Raw genomic sequence first — 20,049 nt, forward strand, 5'->3', positions numbered from 1 at the left:
AGATAACCAAACTGATACCACGACAAATTTACAACTGAGTAGTCAATGGCTATAAGATCATATCAGCCATTATATACTTACTGCCCAGAGCAATCATCGTTAGTCCTGCTCTCTTAGATCCCCAGCCAGAAATGAAAACCATTAGAAAACCTCAGAGCTCTCCACAGGGGAATTTAAGTAGAAATTTGAGTGCTTTGAAATCATTATTTGTTGATTGTTGGGTGACATCAGCACTGCGCTTGAGAGATATGCAAGTGAAAGTATCACTTTTACTTTATATGCAGTAGAGCATCCGTACCTGGAAAATAAACTCTCTCAAATTTAAATGCGGTTGTAATGGTTTTCAGGATCTCCAAGACAACTTTCTTTTAGTTCTGACCAAAATGACCTTGTTTCTTATCCTGTGCTGGCTCTGTGAATAGTCTTTCTCCACATTTAATTAGATCATGTACTATCTGTAGGACAACAGCCCTCCGGAACAGGATTTGGGGAAACACCTCGTTTAGATGTTATGAACTTTCTGAGGTTAAACAGCATTTCAACAACACTGGCATATTCACCACCCTAATCGCCACACTGCCAGGGGGTCTCCTTAGTCTGTTTCATGTTTTCAAGGTTTAAAGGGGTCATTCACCTACTCATACTCACTCCAGAAATCTAGCTTTAATTCTCTCTGGGAAGTCTTCACGGTCTTGTGGTTAGGTTGTTTTTCCACTAGGTGAGCCGTTCATTACATCAGCCACTGAAATATTCTGCCAGACTTGCCCAATCACAATCTTCAGGTCACTAGTCAATATTCACTCAATTCTTTACTGTATCAGGTACACTCTTCCAACTGTTATATTTAACACATGCTTTTCACAACCATTATCACCTAACTATGCTGGCTAATCCTGTTTGGCCAGGATGCTTCACAACTGAGACCTTTCTGATGATGGTAATGCCCAGAGTACTCAAACCTCCAGCTGTGCTCTCAAGAAATCTCCCAATCTCAGCTATGGAGAGAAGATACGTTGCTCCCAGCAGTGCACTTTAACCCCATTGAGAATGGCACAAAACCAGCTATACCGCAGAATTTAGGACCCCATTACTCCCTCACTGCCGGTCCTGTCAGACAGACAGCTCTTATTAAACTTTAACAGACCTTGAGGCAGTTTGGTGACCAACATTCCAGTATGTTTTCCTTACATATTAAGTACTAACACTATAACCTTGACTATGTGGAGATATATACACCTCAGGATATAGTTGTGTGTAAAAGACAACTGCATCCTGTCTCAGGAAACCAAGCCACAGAGGAACGCACAGTGGCAATAAGTTAACTGATACTGTATCTGTGGGACATGGGAGGCTGGGTTCTGCACCCAAAGCCCGGGAATGTGGCGAGGGGCTGAGAACTGCCAGAGTTCAGTACAGGACACTTCCCAGGGCACAGGCTTCCTGGCCCAGGGTCTCCTGGTCAGCACTGCAGGACAGTGAGGAATCTGACACCCTCGAGAGAAGCTCCCTCTCTCTCAAGAGCAATTGGTCATGCACTCTGTGCCAGTGATTGGCAGACTATTTCAGTACTGCTCCATCTCCTAGAGCTCCAATAGTAAAGAAGTCCATTAGTTTTATTGATTTTTCAAATATGCAAGGGCACTCCTTGTTTCTATGACAAAAACTCATCTGTGAAACTACATCTTAAAAAGATGGCCAAAGCAATAGGATTAATTTTTATTTTGTATGTCTATGTTACCAATTCACCACAACACAACATCAGAAGGTTAAAGCACAAACTGATTACTCAAGGATGAAGCAGACGTATGCTTTTGACTATACCAGCTGCTTACACCTTTGTCAGGGTACAGCAAATGCTCAAATAAAAATAATGCACATCAAAACAAACATGACTTTATTAGAAAATAAAATCATCAGAACTGACAGTATGCAGAAGCAGTAAATTAATACTACTTTAAATATGTACATATTGAAAAGATACTTAATACAGGAAAAAAACACAGGAGTGCAGAAACCTCTGACTTCTATCCGGTTTAGTACATGATGTAACTTTCTGTGAGATTCCAGGACAGATCAGAATTCATCACTGTAAAGAAGTTAAAAAAATAAACCTAAATGTATCATTATCCTTCGCCTCAAGGCTTGGATGTACACTTTACTGCCGTACTGCACCATTCATGTTTATTTAAACCTGCTAACCACCAACTATTCTTTATCAGAGTTCAAAGTGTATCCCTTTGCAGCTATCATACAGAGCTTTCTGTTTTATGATGCGATATGTTATTAATAGTTCATCTATATTAAAAACCAGCAGACATGTGGGGACTGAGAAATCCTGAACTGACTGACAGGGCCCCTGACAGTCCATTTGCACAGGGAGCAGATCTCAACAGCACAGCTATTTGATAATCACATTCCATACTGCACTGTGCATGATCCTGGTGGCAGCCAATTCCCTAAGTCCCTGACCTCTGTAAAAAAAACTGTCATGTACTGGAGTAACTGCAAAAGTTTTGCTGTGCTAAAGGGTTTTCCCCAAAAATCAAGGAGTTTCTTGTTCAAACCTGAAATTGTTCAATTGGAGCAGAATCACTGTATTCCAAATCTATATCACTGTAGCCTCTAACCCAATTAATTTAGAAAAGGTCTATTTCTTTTACTTGTATATATAATATACAGGCATTAATGTCCAATGGCCATGTCAGATCAGCAACGGCTGCTACTCATGCACCTAAGACAACTTGAGTTTTGCATCAAAGTGGTCATGGAAAGAAATTGTATTTCAGCTGCAAATTAAGAAACCGAAATCTCAAAAGGGGAATTTAAAAATAAAAGTTGTCAAAACCTTCACAATTCCACTAGAACTCTTACAAACCTTCACTCCTTGTAAAGAAAAAAAAAACACTGAAGAAAGAAGTTTTCAGAAAAGACTAGGGATCCAATGTGCCAAAAGAAGATGGCAGATTAACCCTAAAAAGTACCATCTGGCACTTGTTAAAATTTCAACAAAGCTTTTGTTAACATAGCACTTGGATGCGATTACTGAACTATTCACATTATAACAGATCCACACAAAATACTTAAAAAAAAGAAAAAGCTTTTGATTTCACGCAGTGACACTCATTTGTGACGAACACACACACTGTCCGGCCTCTTCATTAGGGTCATGATGGTCTTGCAGACCCCACCCCGCCTTCTTCCAAGTGGGGAAAATTGACCCTCAGAATTCATTCATAGTTTCCACCCTGGGATGGACAATCAGGGAGGGTAGACTTGCATGGGTACAGTCCACTTTGCATGAAATCCACTGAACTGGAATTACATCAAGGCTCTGAGCAGATAGGCTTCAACCAAGTCTTTCCATCCTGCAGAATATCCTTTGCAGAATGTAACAACCATATTAACTATGATGCATATCCTTAAGAGTCTTATGAGATTCTGTTCATTCCAAGGTACTCTTTCAGATGTAGCCTACATCTCATCTATGAAAAAATAAATCTCATATACCTTTTCCTTCTATGTAAATGTGTTTATTAGGTTATTATCCCTAATGAATGGCCAGATTGGTCTGTTTCATCTATGAGTGCCGACCCCCACCCAACACCAGTGAGTCTGGAGCCAGTTTAATTGTCCCACCTGCTCTTCTTGCGCTTGGGAGGATCAGGCACAGCAAAGCTGTCCTCCACCCTCTCCCCCCTGCCTTCTCCTTCCCTCTCTCCTCTCCACTCGCCAGCCCTCTCCCCCCTGCCTTCTCCTTCCCTCTCTCCTCTCCACTCTCCAGCCCTCTCCCCCCTGCCTTCTCCTTCCCTCTCTCCTCTCCACTCTCCAGCCCTCTCCATCCTGCCTTCTCCTTCCCTCTCTGCTCTCCACTCTCCAGCCCTCTCCATCCTGCCTTCTCCTTCCCTCTCTGCTCTCCACTCTCCAGCCCTCTCCATCCTGCCTTCTCCTTCCCTCTCTCCTCTCCACTCGCTGGCCCTCTCCCCCCTGCCTTCACCTTCCCTCTCTCCTCTCCACTCGCTGGCCCTCTCCCCCCTGCCTTCACCTTCCCTCTCTCCTCTCCACTCGCCTGCCCTCTCCCCACCCCTCTCCCCCCTATCCCCTCGACCCTCCCTGTCCCTCCTTCCGGCCTCTCCATTCCGGCTGTCTGCGTGGCGCCCACTACCGGCATAGCGGTCCCGGTCTCCTCCGTAACGGTCCCGGTCTCCCCCATAGCGGTCCCGGTCAGAGTGCCGATCTCTGTCCGCGTAGCGGTCCCGGTCGGAGTGCCGTTCTCGATCAGAATGCCGGTAGTGGCTGTCCCCGTAGCGCCCCCTGCTGTCCCCATACCGGTCTTTGGATCCCTCTCGAGGTGAGGGAGGGGAGGGAGTTGGGTACCCCTGCGGCACATTGGCATAGCTATCAGAGACGGAGCTGAGAGCCCCGGCACTGGAAAACCCTGGCATCTTGGTCCCCATACTCAGTGTTGGGGGTGCCCCCATCCCTGAAGGAGGCACCATCTTCAGCTCCTCCTGACTGCTTGAGGCCTGGGCGTTGCCCGTGGGCACCGAGCTCAAGCTGCCGGCGCTGGTCCAACCTGAAGTGCTGCTTGTAGAGTTACTCAGCTTGGGAGGAAAGCCAGATGCCGCAACAAAATGGTTCTTGTACTGAGCCTGTAAGAAAAGGACCTCAATAAGAAAGGGCAGCAGGTACAAAAACTCCTGGCATGTGATACGTGTCTTGGGTGTGAAATGCAGTACACATGACAATGCATCTAAAATGTATCATCATCTGCTGAGGCCCCCCTGTTCTGTATTTCTGTTTAATTCTCTGATCATGATGGAATAGGGCTTCTGCTGTTACCTGGAAGGCTGCCTTCATTGCTGACATCCTGTCTCCCATGGCACCTGAGGAAGGCTTGTAGGCCTCATAATTACTCATCACAGCACCGCCGCTGCGGTCCTGCAGAAGAATACAAAAAAAAAGCATGTCCTCCACCTCTTTTAACAATATTCTCTTCTCTCGACAGCTCTGGAGACCGACGTAAAAGTGCGCGTTTCATTAACACGATCACCAGTGAGATATTTGCTGAAGCCTCCTTCAGAATTTATTTTTGGTGCAGTACCTACAGAAAAACATTATGTGCTAGTCTCCCCAGAGGATGCATGCCTAGTTTCCATGCTGAAAGTTTCATCCTGAAGGCAGGGAAGCTTGTTAGAAAACTCATTTGGCATTCGTATCAGAATTAATAAATGTACATAAATCTATAGAATAACACATAATTGCCTTATCTTGTTATCTTGTCACAAATTCTACCTGAAGTATCTGGTGTCTAGTGTTGTAATAAATATAAAGACCTTGAAAATTTCATGGAAATGATATACTGTAAGTGCCTGATGCAACGCATTCAACCACTGGTGTTAAGGCCTTAAATTGGACTAATAGTTTTGGATCATTTAATTATCACAACAAACCCCACAAATCTTTTTTTAAAAGTTTACTGTTTGACAATGTCCTGCTCTATAAGCTTTCCCCTTTACAGATCTTTCAATCTTCTTTAATCCTTAATGTATTGTGCTCACTGTCAAAAAAGGAATTATACATCAGCTGTTCTGATGTAGATCTTATCACAGTGAAGGTTTGAGGAATACATACATAACACTACGCAAATAATATTACCCCCATACAGAGAAAATAAATACAACCAGTACTTAAAGGTAAAGACAGATGACTAGTAAATGTAGCTCAATATGTTAATAGATGTGTTTGATTGCCAAAACAGCCAAAGAAACTGTTGACACTGCACATTGAAAGAGGACTAAATAATCAAGGCAGAAAGGTTGACTTTTGACTGAGCCTCATTTTACAATTTTGGTATTTTACATATACGGATGTTAGAAGATTGCAGTACCCAAGTTTCAAAGTTAGACTGCTATACGAATAATTCTTTACGTGTGTACAATGTTCTTCACCAGAAAGATCTGAAAAATCTTTATATAGGGCACCCACTCCATCCACTACAGAAATGTAGCAACCAGACACTCTTCTGTTTTTTACCTAGAATGTAATGTGTCAAATCAACACATTACATTCTAGGAATGGCTTTATCCAACTCCAGTGGAGCTATTGTCCATAATTATTAAAACACTTGGCCGTCCCCTTACTTTTAGTTTAATTTCACTAGACAAATCTCTTTCTTTTCTAGTTGAAATGCGCCACCATGTGGTCCAACAGTAGAACTTTGGATGCACTTATTTTGGGATTTGCAATACTGGACAACTCTAATTGTGTGTGTCAGCCCAGATAGTTTTACATAAACATACCTCAAGACCTAAATCACAAACTAGTCGTGTATATTTATAAAAAGCATAAAGCACAAAGGAACAATCAACAGTTAAAAAAGCTACACTTCAGTATCCAATTGTATTGAGATCAGAATGTAGTGCCTTGGACCTCAGGCTGGACACTCAAGAGAGGCAGTCCAGCTCGCATTTTGTTGTGTGTTCACTTGCTTGTGATCATAAGAGTGTGATATGGAGTAGGTAAGTCTTTGATTACAAGAGTTTAACAAAGTTACATACTGGAAAGAGGATCAAGTTAATAGCCTTCAGACTAGCTGGACTATTACTCCCTGCAATATCGCAAGCCACTGGCTCACTTCACGTGAACCTCCATGACTGGCTGAGTGAAGGGACTCACTGATGTGTCTGCTCCGAGCCCAGGCCGCTCCCGGTATCCCAGCCCTCCACCGCCGATGTTCAGCTTCTTGCCTTTCCCTCCTTTAAACCGAGACTTCCTGAACCAGGGGTTCTGTAGGAAGACACATGCTCTTGTTAAAAGGCAAAAACACAGCAGATTCTGCTAAGCTCAAGAAGTTATTTAACTGTAGCTCAATGCTGCTCACCTAGACATGCATTTTCCATTCAGAGGTTTGCCTTAAGGAACATTAAGAATTTACAAGGCTATAGAAATGAACTATAATTCAGGCTGTAATTTCTGATTTTATGTAAAGGAGCAGAAACAAGGTCTTTTACTTCCCTGTTATTCTATATAATTATACATTACAGAATAAACTATTTTATTCTGAATATTTTCAATTTTTATAATAATCATCTATTATTATAGTCTTAATATAGTGTCCCCGTCACCATACTGGGGCAATTTTACATTATGTTTTCGTCCATTACTCATTTGGCTGGTATTTCTATATACACATTTTTCAGGATTTTCTGAAATAGATTTCTCAAACTGAAAGCGACATATTGATACAGAGACAAGTCAGAAGTGATAAAACAGATGGCAACAGATTACCTCCCGATAGATGAGGAGAGAAGCCAGGCCATGTTACCTGCATAGCCAAGTCCATGAGTTCCTTCGAGACGTGTTGGTTAGCTCCCTCCAGGTTGCGCACCAGATCCCCAGCGAAGTTCACGTCCTTGCTGGTGAGCAGGGTGTAGGCCACACCCTTCTCCCCAGCTCGGCCCGTACGGCCGATGCGGTGAGTGTGCGTGTCGATGTCCCGAGCCACATCGTAATTCACCACGGTCTTTATAGACGGGATGTCCAGACCACGAGCTGGGAAAGCACAGTAAGATGGGTTCATTTAAAACAACCATCCTCTCGCCGTCTTGGGAAGCTATGCCGTAACTCCCCCTCTTTGGAAACAGACAATTTTGGTTTTTCTTCTCACATCCTGACCTGCAGTTATGAGATGGCACTGGGAAAAATCAGGAAGAGTTCACCGACTCCACTGACTCCCCACCTTAACAGTCACGCGTCCTTTAACGGGTCACAGGCTGCACAGTCTCGTACCAGTGTTTCAGCAGTGCCTGGATGAGAGGTCTGTCCCCTATATGCCCGAAAAGCTGCAGGGAACGCTGAGGACCAAGAGAGCTCTGCCTGAATAACCCCACTAGACCTTTGATGGCCCTCTGCCATTTGGGGAAAACTGCCTTTAAATTAATCATTAACTCCCCCATGTCTTATAAATTTGAAATTAATAATTATATTTTATTATGACCCTCTAATTTTAGATTCTCATTCAAGGATAAACGAGACACTACCACTCCAACTATTATCTATATATGGGAGAAACATCAGCTTAATATACGAGGACTGATATAGCTCACGCTTGCAACAGTTAAATGGCTCACGGGTGCCCTGACGGGTACAGGGACTACAGCTGTGATGGACCTACCTCCACTTTGAGTCTGCTCAAACACCAGCAGCGCTCAAGAAATTAACCGCTGAGGAATGCACACCGCATGGTGCTAATTACACACCCATTGTCTACAGCAGGGAACACTGGGCCACAAGCCCATCCACATGGAAACCTTTACCAGTCACGCCCTTCGGGAATCCACCCTCAAAGGAATAAATGAGCCCTTACCAGCCACATCAGTGGCCACCAGAACTGGCAAGCTCTTCTTCTTGAAGTCTGCGATGACCTTGTTCCTCTCGCTCTGGTCCATATCTCCGTGCAGCAGGCCGATCTTGTAGCCCTCTTGGTCAAGGTTGGTGGCCAGCTCATCAGAATTGGCTTTCTTGGTGACAAAGATAAGTACGGAGCCGGAAGAGGTGAACTCCACCAACCGGCGGGTCAGCCACCCCCACTTCTCCAGACCGCTGGGCAGCACCTCCACAAGCTGGGTAATGTCCTCATTGGCCTGCACAACAATACAACTTGGTCAGGAAGGCAGGAGAAAAGGCCACTGAGCCGAGACTTTCTAAAACCCATAAAACCTACTGGACTGTGTCCAGAAGCAGGAGTGCCCGCCCTAGGTTAACTGAAAATTTCTCGATTAAAAATAAGTCCATAGTAAACAGTTGACAAATTCTTTACCTCTCCGATGTCGCCTTGCACAACACGGATGGGGTCAACAAGGATATCTCGAGCAAGTTTCTCGATCTTCTTCCGGAATGTTGCACTGAACAAAAGAGCTGGGAAAGAGATCTCCCGGTATTAGGAAAAGGAAAATCACTTGCTTTTTCACCTGCGTAACTAATAGACTTCTCATACAGTGATCAAGATTCTGGAGATCACTGACCTACATGGATGTTTAAAAAAGCAGAACCACTTTTGGAAAAAAAAACACCGCAATGCTTAAAGCTTTACATTTTTCGGAAAGCAAACCATTTTTTGGTACTCTGATGATAATTAACATTTCAGAACCAAATCAAAGATTTATCACCATAAACGTTTTGTGCTCAAATGTAATCACCAAGCATGTATTACAGATGTAATCTCAAAACCACATCCCATGATCAAGTCTTGTGGTGAATGGCATGGGTGAGACTGAATGACATCGAATTTTGAAATCAAAATGATTTTCAAAACTTACTCTGCCTGTCTGGACGGACGTGACCAGCAATGGATCTGACTTGGTATTCTGCCAAATACAATACAAATTGTTAGAAATGTCCATAGTTATTAGTGCTTTATATCTGGTTTACATGAGAAGACCATATTCAGAAAAACTGCAGAATGTTTTGTTATTACAATACTTCATTTGAAGCAATGAACCTCAGCTTTCAGTATTATATGTATATTTCACGTTTCAAAATGTGTACATCAAGATCAAACCTTTCAACACACTTAGACTAACAAGGTCTTTGAGAAAGCCCAGTAAATGTTTAATTTTCAAATCTTCTGTTAAACATCTGACCTAAACCGACAGCCAAAGTGGCATGTACACCATAGTAAAATTACGTGTTGGCTTGGCCAAAGCTACACAGTAAGAAAATAAAATTGGTATACTCAACAAATGCTACTAATTACTATGACAAATTTCTGTGTTATTTACTTACCAAATCCCATATCAAACATACGATCTGCCTCATCAAAGACCAGATATGTGACTCTCTGCAGTGATGTGGCTTTCTTTTTCACATGGTCAATCAGACGACCCTTAAAAAGACGCAAACATTAAAAACAGTTAGGCAAAAGGTTTGTCAATAAACTCTGCTGCACGCAAAAACTATTTAAGTCCTTTCCAATGCATTCAATGTTGTCTCTGAAGTATGACGATCAATAGTAAATGAAGGACAGTCACTGTGGTCATTCATGTGTATGACCAAAATAGTCAAGCATTCCTGTTCATCAAGTGACGAACTCCCATCAACATGAAACTCATCCTGAAGTTTTTAGTGTACAATTACCTTCATAATTAACTGATTTAGACAAGATAGTTCTGGGGGAAAAAAATGACTAGCACTGGCAAATTAGTAAGCACTGTAATTTGTCCTCAGGTTGTGGAGTCTAGTCTCTTACCGGAGTGCACACCACAATCTCAGCCCCCTCTTGCAGAGCTTTGGCTTGCTCCCACATGCTGCCTCCACCATACACTGCCACTGAGCGCAGGTTGTAGGCCTTTCCAAAGCGCTTACACTCAGCATGGATCTGGAAGATACGGATGGTTTTACAATGGTTGAGAAACCTCAAATTGCTCTGAAATGCACTGTTCCTGAATATAGTACATATGACCTTCCAATACCCCTTTTGAATTAGTTTCTTAAGTCTAAACTAAAACTAGTTAAATGTCAAATAGGAAGGCCACCAGCTAGTACTTTTTATTTACAAAGTACTCGTAGATGATGCTGGCTTGCTGCACATCCTTCTCAATAAACTACAAATTACAGGTGACACAGTATTTACTTTGTATCACGGATAAAAACGTCTGGGCAGCATGAACCACACTCTCAAGGAAAACACCAACCTTCACTTTTCATGCGTTCAGAAGCTCAGGTAGAGAAGCCACTGTTCCCCTTCCCTCTCTCCCTCTTTAATATATTTTTTTTATCACTTGTCCCCTTCCCCGGTCCCCAGCTCACCTGCTGGCACAGCTCCCTGGTGGGACACACTATGATGGCGATGGGCCCGTCCCCAGGCTCCAGCTCCTTCTGGTCCATGATGTGAACCAGCATCGGCCAGATGAAGGCGGCCGTCTTCCCACTGCCGGTCTTGGCGATGCCAATCATATCTCTGCCACTCAGCGCTATAGGAACCCCCTGCGCATCAAACACCAGCATCAGCACCTGTCTGTTGTTTTAATGCCTTCCTATTTTACAATTTTTAACAAAAAAAATAATTCCTAGAAACTCTCACATTAGGATGTAAAACACTCTGACCCTTTTTTTTACTAACAAGACAATGACAGAACTATATCAGTTGAACTAAAGCAGACAAGGATAGCGCAGAACTCGATCTCGAAAAAACAGAAAAACTGGATGAATTTATCATATAATAAATGTGATATGCCTCCAGTGACCAGGGTTACACATTGGGGAACATTTTTTCATTTTTCTATTTCCTGTAAAAACACTGCCAATGCAAGTCAGAAAACAAAAGCAATCTTTCAAGAAGTCAAGGTTAACAGAATAGTTCTAAAACTGCCTATAACATACTTTACTAGCCAACATTTTACACATGTGAAAAGAACATCTAACTTTTCCTGGTCTGAAAACACTGCTGGCGTGAATAAACTGATTCTGCACTTCCACATTAATTTTATTCCCCCCCCATTACCTGTGCTTAGACTATTTCAGGAACATGCAGAATACTAATTTTTTAATGAAATGATGCTAAAATGCATTTATGATTCACTTGTTCCTCAAAACACCAAACTGCTCTGAGGCCACAGGCCAAGCTGACACGATAACGACAGTCTGCTGGTTCACATGCTGCTGTTCACCCACACAGCCAGTTACCTGACACTGAATGGGCGTGGGCTGGGTGTACTCTGACTTGCGGATCTGGTGCATCAGCTGCTCATCAAACACAAAATGGGCAAAGCTGGTACAGGGCTTGGGAGGGGCTGCGCCAGACACCTGTCAAAGCACACACATCGTTACAGTCTCCATACTCCAAATACCAGGTCTGGAAATTACTAAAAAGTCTCTTTCTGTATTAAAGACAGTCCCTCATACTAGAAGAAATGAGGAGGTGACTGAACAGATTTCCACAACAGAAAAAGGTCACATGAAAGCAGAATACTTTTGTTAAGCGGTCTCTCACAAATAATAGGCTAGTATAAAAACTACAAGAAGAAAGAAATGTTATAAAATGCCAACGCAAAATGTTCGTGAAACAAAAGGGAATGTAATGTCTAAATGGTCTTGTACAGATTAAGAATTTATGTGTTAAGAGACATACAAAACAACTGTGAGGGAACAGCACTAACCCACCACCACCTTGTTGGAGACGTCATACAATACACAATGCTCACTAATCTACACAGTCTTACTGTACAGTTTTATTAACTTAAGTCAGCATTATTTTAACATTAATAAAATCAGAGAGCAGTAACAAAAGAAACGTTCACAAGATTATGACAATAGGTCTCACAAATTCTCACGGGGGCATCTGTGTAAATTTCTCCTGACAAGTGTCTTGCAGTCTGCCTGTGCACGTATACTCGTGGAATCCTGAGGGAATGACCTTGCACGACCATACACGGAGAGTAACTTACTCGCAGGTTGAGTTTCTGACGCAGTTCCACCACCTGGGTGGGAGTCAAGCTGCTTAGCTCCTCGTGCTCATTGTAGAAGTTCTTCTCAAAGGGTAGATAATCAATCTGAAGCAGAAGGGACCGGGAACTAAAAAACTTTGGAAAATCTAGGCATACATTTATTTCTTAATGTCTATCATGAACATCTGTCAATACTAACTAAACTAATATGACTGCATGAAAATCAGTTTCAGAGGATAGGGTAGGTAATTCATTTTTAACAATCTTTATCGGAAGCCAGGGTATGGCTTGCTTATGGAAAACAGAAGCAAAAGTCTTCAGATGCTGACAAGAGGAGACTGAGCAGCAAAGAAACATTTTGTAATAATTACCATAATACAAAATTCTTTATTAGATTATGATAAAACTAACCAGGTGAATGTAAGTCTTGGAAGGTTTGATTTTTTTGCAGTGTTAACATAGCCAGGAAGAAGTTAAAACAGTGGGACTCTACGCCAATCATTCCTTTTATGGTCTTTATGGCTCTGGTCCACCACAGACGGCAATCTTGCCACAGTTACCTCTGAGTGGTCAATGGGGGCGAGGGGCAAGATGATCTTCTTGGTGGGCGCAATGGGGTTTCCGTCACTGTCATATTCAACGTTGTCCTCTTCGTCCTCCTGGGTCACCCCCGCAGTAGGGTTCTCCGCCATATACCGAAAGTACGCCTCCTGCGAAGAGCACAGCACAGTCACAGCACAGGAAGCTACTACAGGTAGCCTCAGAGCTACTGCCAGAGCGCGTACCAGCGCACAGTGGCTTCTAAAGATGAAGTTCACTGTATGCGCTACAGTATTGCAATGCATTCATGCATTTTCTCCTCCTCAGAACACAGTGGTGCTTATTCAATTTAACACAAAGAAATGTGCAGTTTGCCCTTAGGACATATAAGAAACACACTACTGTTTTTTTGTTGTGGCTGGAGAAAAAAAATAATTATGTATTTAGATCATAATTAAAAAAACTATTCTGCTTTGTAACTGACAATCTCAAGGCAAGAGGCTGAGCAGTGAGTCAAATCACCCATTGTTAGAAGAACGCCATAATAAGGGCAATTGCATACAACTTAAACCCACACATTGCCAACACATTGCATAAACTAGCAGTGTTTATATAGTGTTCCATATTTAATAAAATACAATTCAGAAGCTGTAAAGAGCTATAGCACATAAAGTACGAAACAGTGCATTTCCTGACTTGCTGCTGAGGAGATATACAGTTGGAATTACTTTAACAGGGCTGAGCCATCTGAGCTGTCCCAAAAGAGCTGAATTGGAATGATTAATAAAAAAATAAAAAATATTGTGGCTTGAAATTAAGCATCTGCTCACCAGGAGCAAAGTTTACTATACCACCTACCTAGTTTTCACTGAGGAGAATTTAACCCTGGTGGTGTCATAAAAGTCTTAACACCATGTGCATCAAAACCTTCCAAGTGACACATTAACAAGTCTGAGCAGGGTGTAAAGAAAAAATATTTAAATCCTTCTTTAAGAAAAAGGAGTTAAGCCTTTTCCTTTTTGCAAAAGGCTACAAAACCTTGACCTCAATTTTAAATAGAGTTTGTAAACAACGTGCTCTAATTACACCTTGGTCACTAGAAAGTAAGTCTTCTGAGAGTAATGGACAGAGGGTGGGCTCAGTGTACATACCAAAGATTTGATAATGGGTCTGTAACACACTGCCGAGTCACCAGCAACTAAACAAGCTAAATGAGCCGATGGACCTTTTCTGATGTTCATACTTACACATGCAAAGTAAAGTTTTCAAAAGAAAAGTGCACTGAGCTCTTTTGTCTTCGACAAGAGTTTTGTCCTTTTTTTAGCTGAATACGAAAAACCTGGGAGCCTGAAAGTAACACTAGACCAAAAATGAAAAAACAAACAAACAGGAGAGGTCCTTAAAGAAACCTGTCAAAGAAGGGTTCTTCTGTAGCTGATGGAAGAGGAGATGATATTGAATAGAGATGGGAGAATCAGGAGCTTTAAAACAGATATGAAACACTTGGAGTCACACTCACTTGATCATCTTCCTCTTCAATGTCATCTCGTATACCCCTGGAAAAACAAGCGGAGAAACAAACTTCCCTGCAAACTCATCCGTCCACTCATTCCCTCCCACGAGCTCCCACCCTCGCGCTCCGCCCCCAGTCCCTGATCCCAGTGGCCATGACGGAGCCCGAGACACCGGACAGCCCGCCATCCACCTCCATCCCACGTCCCTCTGCTAGGCCACACAACTGAGCAAGCACACCCATTGCTGAGGCACCAGGAAGTCTCACTGCTTTTAAACGATGCATTTCATTTTCCAGCACTATTGCCCTGTTATCATTCTCATTTCACATGACACTGGTGATTTTCTGTTGATGAACTAAACAGTAGCCACCACTGAGTCCCTTAGACAAGGGAAGGGGAACCTTTATGAACATGCACCATCCTATACCACATCGCTGCAAAACGCAAAGACTCCAAACTTGGGATCATGAGTTACCTTTTGCTTATGTTTGCATAATGTATTCGAAATTATTCTCAAATTCAAACTAGGGCAGTATGCAGATATGCATCAGGGGTTCTTAATCCCAGACATTGTTCATTCATGTCCTCTGTTTTTTTTCTTTCGGACAGGTTCTTGATCGATTTCAGCTTTTAATATGAAGCATTATGTTTAAACATCTGACATCTGCTTTCAGCTCTTAAATCATGAATGCTATTTTTAAGTAGCGTCAACCCTGTACCAATTGCAGAGGTTCAGAGTGCCCCTCTTTCGGGTTTGTAATCTCTAATGTAAACAACTGAACCGGGTGTTAAAGATGTTCAGAGTTTTCACTGTCGTAAGAGTTATGTCTTAATCACAAGAACAACCTATAGAAAATAAAATGTTTGACTGCAAATTAAACGGATAATAACAAATCCCACACTTTATAATGCTGTTCTTACATAACGTCAGTCTTTCCTTTGAAATTGTTTTTCTTTGTATAATGCCTAGTTAACTGCTAATGATAATGCCCGTCTCAGCTGAATACTGGAAGAGACCTTGTGTCGTTAAAACATATTTCCTTATAAATATTAGATCTATTGCTCCTGAGAAATAAGCATCATGGATTTCAGCTATCCTTTAGCACAGTTACAATAATGTTACAATTAAAAACAAATTAATCATATTTACATTATATAATGACAGTATTACAGTACTGTATATCTTCTGTTTATCTCTATAATTAGCAAGATGTATTAATTTAAATGTATTGACTACCTCCAGCTTAGGGATTGTACTACAGAATGTGTATAAAGTAACAAGGAACAAAGACACAGGAAATAATTCACATTCTGCCAACAAAAGCACTATGTTTCTTAAAAAAGTGAAAATTGTGATCTTGTCATTTATGCAGCACATATAGTTATATGGTTTCCAAAGCTTTAACTTTTTTATTATACTTGGTATGTATAATAAATCAAGGCACACAAATAAGAAATCCATTGCACAACAGTTTGATACATTCCGGACATACCAGCTGCAGGCACTTAAATGCGGAAATAAATGTGGCAAGATAAAATAAATGTACTTTTAAATGTACATTTTTTCTTTAGTGATATAGGTTTGGAAAGGTGTTTTACAAATACAAATTATTATAATTGCTAATAATAATGATGAATACAAGAATCGGCAGCTCCTATGTTTTAAAATCAAGCCCCTTAATGTTAGTGACAATGGAAGGATGCCACTGTTCAGGTTTCAGTGCAATTTTAGCAAATGTTCCATACAGTAACAGCTCTCTCAGCTACGCAGAGGTATATTCCAGTTCTAAGAAAGCTAAAGAGCAAGTGGCAGAGATATAAAACTTACAGCTTTATACTTCTCCAGATATTTGTTATTTTAGAAGTACCTTTCACCTTTCTCAGCATCATTCACATCCTGACATGTTTTTAAACTTATGCTGCACATAAGATCTGTTTGCTTCTCTGCAGTAGGGATGCTGTCTGTAATTCACAATTGCTAGAGAAATGCTTTTGTCCAAACTGTGATTCAATGGAAATTCCTGTTGTTGCAACTGTGATTATTCTCAGACTATCAGCATCATAAAGGGCACATGCCTTCTGCAGAAATGTAAACTGGTAGCCCCGAAAAAGACTGCAGTGGACATGAAGGATTAATACAATTCTATCGGGTATCAAAAACTGATACCTCCATGCATACAGTATGGCTGGCGGAAATAAACCTTTTATGAACACATCTACTACATATACACCATTAAAATCACAGTAGAACAATAAAGAAACTCTGTGGGAAATAACCAAGCAACTAACCCGAGAAACTGTCAAGATGGAGGCAGTCTCTTCAGAGTGAAGACCAAAAACTGTCCATTCACACAGTACTTAAAAAGACGTTTAATTGTATATGTGTACTGCATTCCACTAATTATCTATAAGATTGCAAATATGCATATAGGCAAATCTTAAATTGTCCCGTAAGGCTTTTATGTCCCCTATAATGGAGTAAGGCCACCCTTTGCGGCTCATCCTACTATCGGCAGCCTGAGTGTGCTGCAGTTCTGTAACTAAAGAACGACAAAAAGAAAACTTGCAGACAAGAAGTTTAAGTGAAATGATAGTGCAAGAACAAACTGACCTTAAAAACAAGATAAACAGACCTCTTTCAAAAGCAGCACTGCTACTGCATGTGCTAATCTAATCCATTCCCTTAACTATTAAAAACATACTCAAGACCACCATCTTTTTAAAGAAACTGTATTAAATGGTCCTGTACTTTGTCTGGCTGAATCTCAATACGTTTCCAAAAACTTACTTTACACTTTTCTTTTCTTTGTCTTTCTCTTCGAGTTTCCTCATGTCTTTGGCTGCCTGGTCCTGAGAAAATAAAGATGATGACATTTTAAATACCACACAGCACCAAGTCAAACTCATTGCTGCACAAGGACTACACAAAACAGAAAGAGGATTTGACTTCAAAATCCAACATTAAAAATAATCACTATTCAATTATCCTAATAACATTTAATTACCAAGGACAAGAAACCTTGTGCAGAAACTACGTCATAACAAAGCAACATTGCACAGAAGATTATCTAATGCAAATCACAAAATCTTCTAATATGAATGGAAAATAAGCAAAAAAAACTGCACCAAGTGATATGCTACATAGCCTGTTAAACAACCTCCCCCTGTAGACTGGTGAGGTCTGTGTTTGAGTGCTCACCTCGACCTCGGCCATAAAGGCATCCAAAGGGTCCTCCTCGCTGTCCGAGCCTCCTCCTCTGGACTGGAACTGCTGCCTTGTGGGGGAATTCTCGGCTGGGATGTAGGGCAGGTCCATGTTGCTGGATTCCTCTTCATCATCCTCAAAGTAGCTGCAATGCAATGATACGGGTTTGGCCAAGTCAGTTTTGTCCAATTCTTTATTTGTTTTGACTATAAAATTAATGCATTTAGGGAATATCATTAGCAAAGCAAATACGATCACAAACATGCACACACATGCAGGGATTAAAAAATACTGTTGTGGGTTTTCTAATTGGACTTGGAGGCTTCATAGCTGGTTAAATGCTGTCAAAAGCAGAAATGGCGAGAGCTCACAACCATCACATTTACAGAGCTCCTAGAACCTCTTCCCCCGGAAAATGCAAATGTGGTTTTAAAACCACTTGGAGCAGTTTCAGTCACTACGCCGGGCCCCAGGGCCAATGACGCAAAGTGGCACTTACGCATTCTCCTCGTCAAAGTTGGCCCTCTTGGATCCGATCTTGTAGAAGGCGGGCAGCTGCTGGCCTTTGCCAAACCCCGCCGCAGAGCTACTCCCACCAAATGCCGAATGGGACTGCTGCGGTAGCTTGGGCTCCTCTTTCTTGCCCGTGGCCAGGGTGAACCCCCCAAAGCCAAAGCCTCTCTTGCCCCCTGGCCCGCCCTTATTCCAGTTCATGGCTGCTGTCGTGTGCTGGGACACTGGAACACAAAAACACGAGAGGCGAAATACACTTAGAGAGACGGGGGCGGGGAGCAGAATTTACAGACGTCTGTCATGTTGTGTTATTTGGATGGTCTGTTTTTTCAAGGTGTCTCTCATTTAATGACCTGCATTACAAGCTTACATACATATACAAAACATTTACTGAACCGGCACAGTAGCAGAAGTAGCTACAGCAAACAACTCAGCAAAATAAAAGGCCGATTATGTCCACAGCCCTGCTGCCCTATACACTGCTGTGAACCCATCATCTTCCCTCCATGAAATACAAAGCTAAATCAAAGCTAAATCAGTTCCAGGGTTTCGTTTGTATTTGCAAGATCGCAGTACAGAAGAGGACATCTTTTCTAAGCCTGGATCTATAAGTGATTTTTTTTTTTGCAGTTCGTTACGGGATATTTATACAAGCATGGAAAAGTGTTACTAGTGTTACTAGTAGATAAATACAGAAAACATTCCTCGACAGATCATTCAATTCGATTCTTGTTCAAAACGTTATTAAAGCAAGGCTACAGACCCCCGGGACCGGGAACAGCACTAAAAAGACAACACGATGCTTCAAGTGTGGATTTTTAACGACGTCATCTAATTCTAGTAAAAACAGGGTCACAAAGTTAAATCGACAACTTATTCTATTTCTGCACCATGGCGACTTTCCTAGCGTAATATGCCAACTGCCATTTTTTACATCGTCGCAAACGACACTTAAAACACAACAACGTATTTTCTCATAATGCAACCCTCGCACGTCGAATCACCTTGGAGTCACGTCTTCACTCAAATGATCCTAGCGGTGTGGAGATCCGATTACTAAAATAAATGCGTGGCAATGAGGTTAACGTTTGGAGAAGAAACAAAGAAAATGCTCGTTAAAAACGTGAAATTCAAAACCAATATAAAATATCTACACATGACTTTAGATACACGGTGAATCGACACACAGGCAATTTTAGATTTAAGATTAAAATGTGTCTTATACTTTGCAACCAGTATCTATCAAGTTTAAAACGGGTTATTTCCCCCGGGCTCCTCTATATGCGCACTGGGTACCCGCATCCCATTCAACGACGATCGAAAACTGAACAGATTTTGCACAAGTACAGTACAAGACTAAGGAAGTAACGCGCTATTAAAGGAATAAAAACGATGCAAATGCGTTTCCGTTTCGCATCGATCATATACAACGCATTTGCCTAACCTGAATTCGCTAAACGCATTGTTGCATTTCACTCTACGCAGGGAGCCATACCACGGCCGCTGTCCTGATTGGTAGCAAAATCTAGCTGTGTTTCGCCAACAACTGAGAGCATTCTGCATCGTAAACCTTTTCTCAACGATACTGAAAAGCCTCTACACGTACTTTTCTTTAAAATCTGTCGACATTTACCTGTTTGCGACTGAGCAAATCTTGTTTACCCCCAAAGCCCGCAATCCTTCTACACGACTGTGCCCTACGTCACGTATGCCTCAAGTACCCAGTGAAGTGTGTGCTACATCATAACTAAGCGACGCTAGGTCGCCTGACATGCCAACAATATTAACCAATCAACACTTGGAGATTCAGTTGTGATCCCGCCTTCTCCTGTTA

The 20,049-nt window shown here is 41.8% G+C and overlaps 1 protein-coding gene across 2 annotated transcripts; it reads right to left on the reverse strand.

Annotated features, from left to right (window-relative positions):
- Positions 1-1,877: 1,877 nt before the first annotated feature.
- Positions 1,878-19,931, reverse strand: ddx42 (DEAD-box helicase 42). 2 transcript variants are annotated; one of them, XM_088906174.1, is made up of 19 exons: positions 19,849-19,915; positions 19,220-19,271; positions 18,202-18,439; positions 17,697-17,847; positions 17,286-17,347; positions 14,503-14,539; positions 13,004-13,153; positions 12,444-12,548; positions 11,683-11,802; positions 10,807-10,983; positions 10,247-10,375; positions 9,784-9,883; positions 9,318-9,365; positions 8,819-8,916; positions 8,366-8,642; positions 7,325-7,551; positions 6,676-6,786; positions 4,840-4,938; positions 1,878-4,649 (listed from the first exon to the last, which is right to left on the reverse strand). In XM_088906174.1, exons 3-19 carry the CDS (start codon positions 18,414-18,416, stop codon positions 3,624-3,626), a joined length of 3,132 nt encoding a protein of 1,043 aa, XP_088762300.1. In that variant the 5' UTR covers positions 18,417-18,439; positions 19,220-19,271; positions 19,849-19,915; the 3' UTR covers positions 1,878-3,623. The 2 variants fall into 2 exon arrangements, with proteins under 2 accessions (XP_088762300.1, XP_088762299.1); XM_088906173.1 differs by lacking the exon at positions 19,220-19,271 and having other exon boundaries at positions 19,849-19,931.
- Positions 19,932-20,049: the final 118 nt, after the last annotated feature.

Source organism: Atractosteus spatula, chromosome 26 (assembly GCF_055471065.1).
Source record: "Atractosteus spatula isolate fAtrSpa1 chromosome 26, fAtrSpa1.hap1, whole genome shotgun sequence".
In the NCBI taxonomy this organism is placed as follows: Eukaryota; Metazoa; Chordata; class Actinopteri; order Semionotiformes; family Lepisosteidae; genus Atractosteus; species Atractosteus spatula.